At 40.3% G+C, this 13,003-nt stretch overlaps 1 protein-coding gene across 2 annotated transcripts in view; it reads right to left on the bottom strand.

The window, feature by feature from the left end:
• Nucleotides 1-13,003, bottom strand: part of CDS1 (CDP-diacylglycerol synthase 1) — a 67,234-nt gene that overhangs the window by 41,184 nt on the left and 13,047 nt on the right. For both annotated transcript variants that reach the window (XM_030819086.1, XM_030819087.1), the window contains exons 2-3: nt 6,844-6,971; nt 1,691-1,787 (exon numbers count right to left, since the gene is read on the bottom strand). In XM_030819086.1, coding sequence (XP_030674946.1) covers nt 1,691-1,787; nt 6,844-6,971 — 225 coding nt within the window. The remainder of the gene's footprint in view (nt 1-1,690; nt 1,788-6,843; nt 6,972-13,003) is intronic.

The raw sequence follows: 13,003 nt of genomic DNA, 5'->3' as shown, positions 1-13,003 counted from the left end.
TGCATTTCTCCTCGGTTTCAACACTTGTGGGCTTCAAATGTTTCATGCTTTAAATATCTGGGCTTCTGCACACAGAAATCCTCTGCCTGTGATGGTCCTCCCCAAGACTCCATCCTTTACCTTGTTGATTTCCACTCAACCTTCAGATTGCAGCCCACGTGCTTGGCACTGTGCCTCTGGAAAGTCTCCCAGCTCCATCTTTGCTCTCTTAGTATTATTCTTTTTTTCAAATCCTTATTGTAGTTTGTAATTATATATAGTCATGTGTTGCTTAACAATGGGGTATGTTCTGAGAAATGCATCATTAGGCAATTTCGTTGTTGTGCCAACATCATAGAGTATACTTACAAAACCTAGATGGTATGGCCTCTTATACATCTAGTCTATATGGTATAGCCTATTGGTCCTAGGCTATAAATTTGTACATGTTACTTTACTGAATACTTTTGGCAATTGGAATAAAATCATGAGGCAATAGGAATTTTTTGGCTCCATTATAATCTTATAGGACCTCCGTCGTACAGTTCTCTATCACTGACCAAAATGTCATCAGGTGGCATCTGACTGTAAATACATAATCAGCTCTTTAAAGTGCAGATAGTATGCTCCATGAGGGCAGAGACAGGTACATTTTTCTCAGTACCACTGTATCATCCCTAGAACTAATGTAATGCCTGGCATATAGCAGGCATCTTGGAAGCGTTTGTTACACGAATGAATGAAGGGTTGAAATACTTGTTTGGCTTCCTGACTTGTTGAGCTTCCCACACACACCAAAATCCAAAACTCCCAGAATGGTTTTTCCTTGCCTCTCCAGTGCCCTATATAGACACCCTCTACACGTGCAACTTGCAGATCTTCCAATGGACCACATCCTCTCACTACCTCCACGCCCCACTCATGATGTCTCCATTTTGGAATTCCTTCCCCTGTCCAGTATTCAGGACTTGGCTTCGGCACTGTCTCTTCTGGAAGCCCCTCCTAATCTCTCCCTCAGACTGGATTAGGTGCTTTTCTACCGTGCACTCCTAACATGTTCTACCATAGAACTTATCTCGCTTATTTATCATACTATTTATTCATATGATTACCTGTATGTTTTTGCCATTACACTGAGTTCCTTGAAATCAGGAATCTAGCTAATAGTCATATGTTGATGTTATGTAAGTGCATATTTCTGTCATTTTTTTTTTTTTTTTGAGATGGTCTCACTGTGTTGCCCAGGCTGGAGTGCAGTAGCACAATCACAGCTCACAGCAGCCTCAACCTCCTGGGCTCAAGTGATCCTCCCACCTCACCCTCCCCAGTAGCTGGGACTATAGGTGTGAACCACCACCCCCAGCTTATTTTTTAAAATTTTCTGTAGAGACAAGGTCTCAGGCTCATGTTTTTTTGCCCAGGCTCATGTCATATCTTTTATAAAATATGCTTGGCACAATGTCAGACACATAGACATGTACCTGTTACACAAACTTGGTCTCTGCTGAATGAACACACTGAATAGTCATTTTGCAAACAGAAAAGATTAAGTCAGATCATATCATGAAATAAAAGACACTTAGAGGAACTAAATATGCTATGACTGAGTGTTGAATTAGCTTCTTTTTTATGATATGCTCAAATTACTTCAATCTTATATAAATGTTGAAAAACAAAGCAAGAGACACTCAGGGAAAAGTCAAAAACTTACAAGAAGCATCAGCATGAAGGATCCCATATAGATGATCAGGAAAAACAATGAGATCATAGTTAGAGTGAGAATTCCACGTATCCACCAGTTTTTCCACCTACAAAGAAAACGTAAAGTTAGTATTTAACGTGTTCTTAAGGTTTTTTGTATGGTTTCAGTATTGATTTGCCAGATTTATGAATTTTCCTTAACTATACTTTAAGATTCCACTACTTCACTTTATATGATAACAAACAACAAAAACAAAAAACAAACAGCATTCATTCACACACTGGGAGATAAATTAACTTTTAAAGTTATGTTAGCCAAGAAAGAAAATAATTTTTTTTTTTTTTTTTTTGAGATGGAGTCTCACTCTGTCGCCCAGGCTGGAGTGCAGCAGCGCCATCTCGGCTCACTGCAAGCTCCACCTCCTGGGTTCACGCCATTCTCCTGCCTCAGCCTCCCGAGTAGCTGGGACTAGAGGCGCCCGCCACCACACTCGGCTAATTTTTTTGTATTTTTAGTAGAGACAGGGTTTCACTGTATTAGCCAGGATGGTCTTGATCTCCCGACCTCGTGATCTGCCTGCCTTGGCCTCCCAAAGTGCTGGGATTACAGGTGTGAGCCACCATGCCTGGCCAGAAAGAAAATAATTTTTGTTAAATATGAGTGGGGAATAAATCGTGAGGTTAGGGAGTTAGGTGGTCAGGGTGGATATGAAAGTCAGGTATCCCACCAGGGACCACATGGAGGGGAAGAACGAGCCAGATACAAAAGCCCTCAAAAGAGATGATGCCCAATTAGGATGGCAGATGAATACAGTCATGATTTTAAGAATATGATATAGACAGCACAGACTGCCAATAAGAATAAATAATGAAAAATAATACCAAACTAAAACTGAAAGAACAGTGGTTTCAGTGAAATGAAGGAGTGAGGTGCCAGTTACCTAAGAGGTCAGCCACTGAGGATAAAGACAGATGAAAGGACACTTCTATTGTTCAAAGTGTATTGACTGCTTTCTTTGATTAGGGACAAAGCCTTTAGTAAAAGTATTTCCTTGGCCTGGCACGGTGGCTCACACCTGTAATCCCAGCACTTTGGGAGGCCGAGGCGGGCAGATCACGAGGTCAGGAAATCGAGACCATCCTGGCTAACACAGTGAAACCCCGCCTCTACTAAAAATACAAAATAATTAGCCAGGCGTAGTGGTGGGTGCCTGTAGTCCCAGCTACTCGGGAGGCTGAGGCAGGAGAATGGTGTGAACCCCGGAGGCAGAGCTTGCAGGGAGCCGAGATCGCGCCACTGCACTCCAGCCTGGGTGACTGAGCGAGACTCCATCTCCAAAAAACGAAGTATTTCCTTATCCTTGGGCCTTTCTTTGCTCCTCAGAGCAGAGCTTTCCTGCTGGTACACCAGCTGGTCCCTGCCATGCTGAGAACTGGCCTCCCTCAACCCTCGCTGTAAGGGCCTGGCATGCCTGACCGCACCCCACCACCGCCACAAGCCTCACACTTCATCCCCAGTATGCCATACAAATAATCACTCCTTGTGTTACCACGTCATATAAACTGTTGGCAGCTCTGTATGAAAAATCCAGAATTTCTGAATGCTCCTATATACAACTGATGACTTCTGTATTTAGAATTGTCGCTGTTTTTCTTTAGGACTTTTCTGATTTTTATTAATTCAACTGGTAGCATTTAAATTATGTTACAAGAGATTTTGATTCAACTTAAAGTCTAGTAACATATATGCAGTTATTCTAAGCACAAGTCCTCACTCCTTTTTTTAAAAAAATAGAGACAGGGTCTTACTATCTTGCCCAGGCTGGTCTCTAACTCCTGGGCTCAAGTGATCCTCCTGCCTTGGCCTCCCAAAGTTCTGGGATTTCTGGTGTGAGCCACCATGCCCAGCCCTCATTCCCTTCTTAGAACAGAAATATTAGCTGCCTTCATAAGATACAGAATTGCTTCAGCCCAGGAGTTTGAGACCAGCCTGGGCAACATGGTAAAAACCCAGCTCTACAAAAAATGCAAAAATTAGCTGGGCATGGTGGTACTCGCCTGTGGTCCCAGCTACTGAGGGGCGGGGGGAGTGGGGGGAGAGGAGGCAGGGCATGTCGGGGGCTGAGGTGGGAGGATCACTTGAGCCCAGGAGGTCAAGGCTGCAGTGAGCCATGATTGTGCCACTGCACTCCAGCCTTGGTGGCAGAGCAAGATACTGTCTCTTAAAAAAAAAAAAAAGAAAAAAGGATTACATTCCTTGCTTTCAATCACTCTCCAATATAGTTTAAATACTTCCAACAAATACTCTTTTCAAATATTCCTTTTATCATGTCATTTTTGCACACAGGATCTAAAATACCAACATACCAATAACACGCATTTTTTTCCAGCTTCCAAGTTTCTTCATAAGGTAGTCAAATTGCATTCATTCAACTTTATTTCCCTCTATTGTTTAACAAACTATGTAGACATAAACTTCTCATGAAAGCATGAGCATCAGGCAGAACTAAAAATGAGTGTAGAGTCAAAAATGCTATGGCTGAAAGGCTCCATGTAGTTGTACAGATATAACTGTTTGCGGATTAATGGATGGATTAGGAAACTGGGCTAAGTCACAAATCTAGTCAGAGGTAAATAAAGGACCACAAGCCAAGGCAAAATCCTGTCTCTATAAAAAATACAAAAATTAGCCAGGCATGGTGGCTCATGCCTGTAGTCCCAGTTACCCAGGTGGCTGAGGTGGGAGGATTGCTTGAGCCTGAGAGGTAGAGAGGTTGCAGTGAGTTGAGACTGCACCACTGCACTCCAGTCTAGGCAACAGAGTGAAACCCTGTTTAAAAAAAAAAGTAAGGGGAGGGCATAAAACTTGACCAAGCGATTTCCCTTTTAGGACTTTATCCTAAGGAAATAATTAATGGATGTCAAAATAAAGTTAGCTACAAAGGAAAATGTTTAATGTAGAAGTATTTTTAATTGTGAACACTTAGTAATATACTAAGTGCCCAGCAATAGGTGGTCAGTTGGATAAACTAGACTATAGCCATGCAGCAAAATATATCATACAGACGTTAAAAATGTTTCTGAAATATATTTGGGATCCTGCATGAAATGCTGTTCCTAATAATACCATGGAATGAAAATGAAAACAGTAAGGTAGAAAACAGTACAATCTTATTTTTGCTTTACACACATCCATACACACACACACACACACACACACACACACACTGCACAAGAAAAAAGCCTCAAAGAGTAAACACCAAAGTATTCTAAATATTAATGTCTTGGCAGGAGGATTATAGGATTTTTTTTTCTGTAAGTAATGTACATTTCTTATGTAATTACTATTTTTAATCCTATGTATCTACAAATTCTAAGGCTTTGCAAGACAGTCTGTTTTCAATATTAGACTAAAAACAGGATAAAAATGTTTAAAACAGATTACATGTAAAACATTCATGTAATCTTTGTAGAAAAGTTTCTTGAGAAGATTGAAACCATTATACTATCTATTGTTCATTTTCTAAAATCAATTCACTCATAAATAGCATAGATAAGAATACAGGCATTGAAGCCACAGTACCTAGGTTCAGAATGTGTTTCCAGAACTTACTAGCTACATGACCCTTGATATATAATATCTGCCTACGTTTCCATATTTGTATACCTGTGTTACGAGGCTGCCATGAGAATATTAGTCAATACATATAAAGTGCCTGAAACAATGCTAGTACATAGTAAACGCTAAATAAATATTAGCTGCTAGTATTTGCTATTGTTACTTTATATCAGAAAAAAACAACTTCATGATTAAGGAAGATCTTATTATGAATGACACACACAAATCTGGCATCATTGTTATAGAACATCAACTACACAAAATTTCAGGTCTGAGATAGACTTAATAAGATTTTAATGCAAAGGTACATCTGTGAATTAGGTCATGAAAACAACTGGGAACAAGAACTATTCAAATAATCATGCTTTTCACAGCAGATCAAAGATATGTTCTATTGGTTAAGAAATATGAAAATGTTGCTTTTAACCAATATATTCTAATATGGTTATCCCTTACAAAGTAAAAAAAAAAAGAAAAATTCATATTATATTTACTAGATACGACTAAACTAGTGGTTTTCAGACTGCAGGCTATGACCCAAGAGTAGTAAAATCTACTGAGTAAGTTACATGTAGCATTTTTTGTTCAATAACATAGAACAGCATCAAATAGAAAATAAATCAGAGGGTATTACATAGTAATGGGAATAATTGTTTCATAACATTTTTGCAGCAGTTAAAATATACATTTGTGTGTCTTGGAATGTGGTATACAATGTATTTCTTACTGTGTCATAGTGTTAAAAAGTTGGGAAAACATTGTTCTTTCTATACCAATACGTAACATTTCATACATTAATCTGGACAAAAGCTTAGGTTTATTTTGCTTTTATAAATTTTATAATTCATATTACTAAAGTATACAATGAAGGGTAATATAATTAGCTGAAATCTCATGGTCATTACACATTTTTACATGTTGCACAAATATAAAATGGTAATGAGTTGCGCAGTTTTAAACAATAATCTTAAACTCAGTTAAAAGAAAAAAAAAATACTGGCCTGGTGTCATGGCTCACGCCTGTAATCCCAGCACTTTGGGAGGCCAAAGTGGGCAGACTGCTTGAGCCCAGGAGTTCAAGACCAGCCTGGGCAACGTGGTGAAACCCCGTCTTATTTAAAAATGAAAGAAAAGAAAAAAGAAAAAAATAACTATTTCTGTCTGGCATTTGAAAAATAGGGAACAGAGACTATGGAGTTTTCTTTATTAGGTGTTCTAATACCAGAAAAAGCAACGTGACGCGGTAAATAGATCACAGACTTCAGAATCTGACAGCCCAAGGTAAGAATCCCAGGTCTGTATCTTACTAGCTCTGTAGCCTTCAACAATTAACCTCTCGGCCTTGGTCTTCTTGTACTTCACAAGGTTTTAAGGGTGGATACACAATAAATACACAGAACTATACCTCGGATATTAGGTGGCCCTTTTGACCACCTAATACCATAGCTGGAAAACTTACAAAAAGCCAAATTTATTATATGGACAAGGATAACCTCAAAGCCTATCTTGTGCACTAAGATATACTCATCTTCATCCAATCATACCTTGAAGATAAACCAGATAGAGCTTTCTTGAGAATCTCAGGGGTTCTATCTGAGGATGGTGGAATTTCAGGAATATCAGAATCTGTTCTGGAATCCAAATCTCCATATCTGTCATCAATATCTGTTTCCTAAAATTAAAAAGACAAATTACTTTGCAAAATCACATTTAAAAAAGCACATGCTGGCCAATACATTTCATTTATTGCTCAGTGTGTCAAATCTCAGTTACATAATCTGAAACAACGGAATTACTATTTATCTTGAATATCTTAGCACTGCTATACTTCTTTGTTAGGAAGATTTGACTATCTTTGCTAAAATCTACTATTAATAATACAAAGGATAACTTTAAACAAAAGACACAAAAGAAGCTCCCATATTTTCTAAATCAGAAATATACCGCTAAAATCAGATATGTACTGCTTTGCCACTTAACTGGGAGATCACGGTGTTAGTTCCATGTAGATTCCGGTCAGCTGTTAAGAGTCCCTTTTTAAATTTGATTTCGATTAAAGCATCAACAATAAGAGTAATATCTTACATGAGCGTAGTATTTCACATATATTTGTAAACATTTCAACTTCCATCATTTTTATTAGATCCTCGAGAGAGAATCCCAATTGTAGCAAGTCAAATGGACCTCATCTCTATTTTACTGGTAGGTAAACTATGATCAACAGCATTTGGTGATGAGATTTTTAAAGAAGTTATTTAAAACACAAACTGACATCCGAGTGCATGTACAGGAGCTGCGTGAGTATGCTGGAGATGGCAGGGAGCTCTAGGCCTTTAAACAAAGGTGGTCACTGCAGAATTTCCAGGGATAGGGTGGTCAATGCAATTTTCAAAACAGAAATGTCATCTAATGCTCAGTTTTAAAGTTGTTCATTCTGCTACAAGTCTCCACTGCCATGTTCTTTCCTCTTCCACAACCTCTCCCCCCTCAGGCCCTACCCTTTCCATCCTACCCTGGCAGCTTTCAGTTATGAGTGGTAAACACACAGAAACCTTGGGAGAATGGCTTACAGAGGAGGAAACTGGAGTGAGGGTGTTGAACTGGGATAGAGGAAAGAGAATATTCCCTGGAGGCAAATACAAATAGACAAAGCATTGAGCAGGATATCGAGCCTGAAATAATCCTAGGAATAAAAGCACCCAACAATTCAGAATGCTGAGGATTCTCAATCCAAACTCAGCCCTTATTAGCTCCAAAACATCAGCAAATGTCATCACCCATTTGAACTGTTTCTTCATCCCTCAAATGAAGCATTTAGTATAGTGCCAAGGACTTAGTAAATTCAAATAAGCAGCAAGATAATATTATGATTGAATCAAGTCTTCTAATTCCTCATTGGGAGGCTCACCAAATATAATGTTAGCCTTCGGGAGTATTTTCAGTTTTCATAAAGCACTAATATACTTTAGTTTACTGACTTTTTAAGTATGCAATTACGAAATTAAAAGTATCAATGTACTCTAAATGACAAATGAGAAATAGAAATGTCAAATTCCCACTGTGACACCAAGAGTCAGTTGGCCCTGAAGCTGCTTAAATAGAGAGAGATGGTAATTAATAAACAACCATACAGAACATCCCCTCAGAAAATGGCAGGGCACCTGCTGTCAGTCTCATAAGCCACAGAGCTTGGACATCTGGAACAAGGGAAACACATCAGTTTTTTTTTCTTTTCCCTGCCATTTTCTTTTCATCTTTAATAACCCAGAGTATTAACAGGGGTGGTGTGAGGGTTAGTGGGGATGGTGACTAACGGAAGTGGTTCTCTAGGGCAGTATCGCCATCCTACAAAAAGTGCATAAGACTAGGAATCAGCCCTAATTCCACCTCTACTCTAACTAGCAGTGAGACAAATGGCAAATCACTTAATCTGAAGGAAACTCAGGTCTTGGTTTTCTTATTTATAAAATACTAAAACCATCAGACTAGCATTCAAATTGTGCTCCTCAAAATACTAAAATTCTTTGCAAGCCACTTCAAAGTCCACTTTGCAATAATGGTGATGTGCTGCAACCCTCCCCTCTCTACCCTCAACAAGGCTGTCCTGCTTTTATTTACATTATTTAAGCTTCTGATTTCTATTTTATACTGTTTAGAGAAACACAAAATAAAAACGTAAATTGAACTAGAAGTCTATTTCATTCTAGTAATTAAAGAATACAAGATAATTTCTAAATAGTGGCATTTTGGAGCAATGTTACTCAACTATGAGAATGAATAGCAGGGGCCCTTGTTTTACTGTATTTAATGTGTAGACTCTGTTACAAAGATGCTAGACTTGAAAAGGAAAATAAGAGTGTGAATGGAGATCCGGGAAAAGAAGGAAGTACTATAATACTTTTAATGATCAAATAGAGCCATGCAACATTGTGCACATTGAATGAAGGTATGTATGTATGTATGTATGTATGTATGTATGTATGTATGTATTTATGTATTTATTTATTTGAGATGGAGTCTCACTCTGCCACCCAGCCTGGAGTGCAGTGGTGTAATCTCAGCTCACTGCAGCCTCTGCCTCCCAGGTTCCAGTGATTCTCCTGCCTCAGCCTCCCGTGTAGCTGGGATTACAGGTATGCCCCACCAGGCCCGGCTAATTTTTGTATTTTTAGTAGAGATGGGGTTTCGCCATGTTGGCCAGGTTAGTCTCGAACTCCTGACCTCAGGTGATCTGCCTGCTTCGACCTCCCAAAGTGCTGGGATTACAGGGGTGAGCCACCCTACCTGAATGAAGGTATTTAAAATGTTTACAAGAACCTAAAAATTCGTAGCTGCTTATTCTCAAGCTCATAATTTAAAGATAATGATCCTCAACTTTCTATCTTGGGCCTGTGTTCTCCCACCACCACGTGATCTCATGGACCCCATACACCGATGACTCCCCGTAAACTTATGTCTCCAGCTTCCAACATGTCATCTCTAGGTGGTTTTCCACTGGCATCATTTGAAATTCAACAGAAGCAATGGACTTCTCTCTCTTCCACATCAAAATGCTGCCGCCTTCCGTAATTCCTTCTTTGGAGAAGATACTACCACCAATCCAGTTAACCAATTACTCAGGTCAGAAACTTAGGCATCACCTTAACACTTGACATCTGCTTCCTTTAACCAACACATTCAGTCGGCACCAAGTCTGTCATTTCTCTTTCCCTCCATTTCTTTTTCTTTTTTTTTAATTTTTATTTATTTATTTATTTATTTTTGAGACAGGGTCTTACTCTGTCACCCAGGCTGGAGTGCAGTGGTGTGATTTTGGCTCATGGCAACCTCAGACTCCTGGGCTCAAGCCATCCTCCCACCTCAGCCTCCTAAGTAGCTGGGACTATAGGCATGCACCACCAAACCTGGCTAATCTTTTTTGGCATTTTTCATAGAAATGGTGTATCACCATGTTTCCCAGGCTGGTCTTGAACTCCTGGGCTCAAGCAATCCACATGCCTTGGCCTCCCAAAGTGCTGGGATTACAGGTGTGAGCCACCGTGCCAAGCCTCCCTCCATTTCCATTCTCATTCACTGCTTCAAGCCTTGCTGAGCATCACCTTCTTCTGTAAACATCCCAGAAGGCTTTTTTGTAGAAATTTTTCTAAAATTTCTATGAAAATGCAAAGAACATAGAAGAGCCAAACAAGTTTGGAAAAAGAATAAAGTTGAAGGACTTATATTACCTGTTTTCAAGAGTTCTTATAAAGCTACTGTCATCAAGACAATGTGGCATTGACTAAACAGACAAAATGATCAATGGAAAAGAATAGTCCAGGCTGGGCACGGTGGCTCAAGCCTGTAATCCTAGCACTTTGGGAGGCTGAGGCAGGTGGATCACGAGGTCAGGAGATTGAGACCATCCTGGCTAACACGGTGAAACCCCGTCTCTGCTAAATATACAAAAAATTAGCAGGGCGTTGTGGCGGGCGCCTGTAGTCCCAGCTACTTGGGAGGCTGAGGCAGGAGAATGGCCACCGCGCCCGGCCTTCTTCATGGTTTTCATATAGGCATGGATTCCTTCTCTTTCTCCCAGGAGTGGAAGTGAAGAGAAGGAACCGCTTTCTATCTGTGCTGGGGAGAAGGACTAAACTGATTTAATTCCTAATGAGTCAGCAGTTTGGTGAACGAAGAGTGAGGAAGCTCAAGACCTCTATAATGATAGAGAATGGTCAAGGGACTTGGTAACATTGCTTCATTTCTTTTGAGGCAGGGTCACCCAGGTTGGAGTGCAGTGCACTATCATGACTCACTACAGCCTCACCGTCCCAGGCTCAAGCGATCCTCCCACCTCAGCCACTCAAGTAGCTGGGACTACAGGTGGAGCCACCACACCTGGCTAATTTTTTGTTATTTTTTGTAGGGACAGGGTCTCCCTATGTTGCCCAGGCTGGTCTCAAACTCCTGGACTCAAGCGATCCTCCCACCTTGGCCTCCCAAAGTACTGGGATTACAGTTGTGAGCCACTGCTCCCACAACACTGTATTTTATAGACAGAAATCTGGTTCCCTCACTCATCGGCTCTGTGGTCCTATCCTACACTAATTAATTATAATTGATAAAGCCTCCTTATTTTTTTTTAATTTGAACTGCAAAGGGAAAGACTGGTCCCCAGATCTTTCTCCGCAGCCCTGTTCTATTCCCCACTGAAGGAAGGAGGTGACTGGTTGGTCCAGTGTACTACTTTACCAATCCAATCAGGAGTTACACTTTGTGGTGGATCCCAATGCTTGGATAAGAGAAAACCAAATGTGTCTCAACATAACATAAAATGCCTGAGTAAAAGGCAAATCTGATTACATCATCCACCTACCTCCTCATCACAGGGTATAAACCCAGCCTCCTCTTACTCTCCAGCCAGGGCTTTGGCCACACCCACCCAGCCACTCCAGGCTCTGCAGAACTAAAGCTTCTGCGCTCCCCACAGCGTGAAGAGTCTTAGCCTCTCAATATTGTGCTACAGTATTCTTCTATTTATAACTTACGCTCTTCCTCTTTGAGCCTGGCTTTGCCTGACTGGTGCCTCTTTATCTTTAAGGTATCAGCCTAGATGTAATTTCTAGAAAACTCTTCTTCAGGGAGCCTGTCAAGGGTAAAATAATGCTTCCCTCCCCACTTCCCCCACCAAGATATTCACGTCTTAATCCCAGAACATGTGAAGATGTTGGTACAATTCAAGGGAGAATTAAGGAAGTGGGCAGGATTAAGTTTGTTAGTCAACTGATCTTGACGTGGTGAGCTTATCCTGTATTATACAGGTGAGTCTAATATAATCACAAGGGTCCTTATAAGTGGAAGACTGGAGGATCAGAGTCAGAGATGACAGAAGCAGAGGTACAGTGATGCTGGTTTTGAGCAAGGTGTAAGGGGCCACCAGCCAAGGCATGCCGTTAGTCTCTAGAAGCTAGAAAAGGCAAGGAAACAGATTTTCCCCTACAGACTGCAGAAGGAACATGGTCCTACCGGGACATCTTCACTTTAGCCTAGGGAGACCCATTTTGGACTCCTGACCTCCAGAACTGTAAGGTAAGTTTATATTGTTTTAAGACACTAAGTTTTTAGTGATTTGTTTTAGCAGCAATCAGAAGCTAGGGGAGCTCCTCAGCCCATTTTGTGCAGCTCTTTGCATGCCAACATTTGTATGACATGTTTTGATTGCCTGTTCACCCAGCAGTCTCACCCACCATGGCCATTCCTGCAACCAGAAGCTCGGTGACTTTGTGCTGAGGGAATTATGACTGTCATCTCTCTATCCTCAAATGGAATTGGGCCAAGTCTTCCAGGCTACAAGATTGCTGCTCTGTTTTTTGCCATTCCTAAGATGCTATCTACAATATTCAAATCTTACTTAATTTTAAGGCCCATTTTAAGACTTTCCTAGATGTTTGGCTCCTTCTGATCTTCCTCCAGTGATATCTCATTCTATTATACATTAAGATCATACTATTTTGTATGGTTTCATGTATGTAAGTCTTAAATTCCAAATTAAGAATAAAGATCACTAGAAGAAAAGAACTCCATGGAATTACACAAAAGAACAGAGAAAATGAAGGAGTTTCACTCGAAATCTGAATTATTACTGCCATCCCAAACTTGTTTTTTACCTGAGATCTTATTAATGATTGGTCCTCACAGGTACATCACTTTTTGAGGGCCAAGATAAAT

This window comes from Nomascus leucogenys, chromosome 9 (genome assembly GCF_006542625.1).
Source record: "Nomascus leucogenys isolate Asia chromosome 9, Asia_NLE_v1, whole genome shotgun sequence".
NCBI classification, from domain to species: domain Eukaryota; kingdom Metazoa; phylum Chordata; class Mammalia; order Primates; family Hylobatidae; genus Nomascus; species Nomascus leucogenys.
The sequence above is the reverse complement of the archived record's forward strand: the minus strand, read 5'-3'. Positions and strand labels throughout refer to the sequence as shown.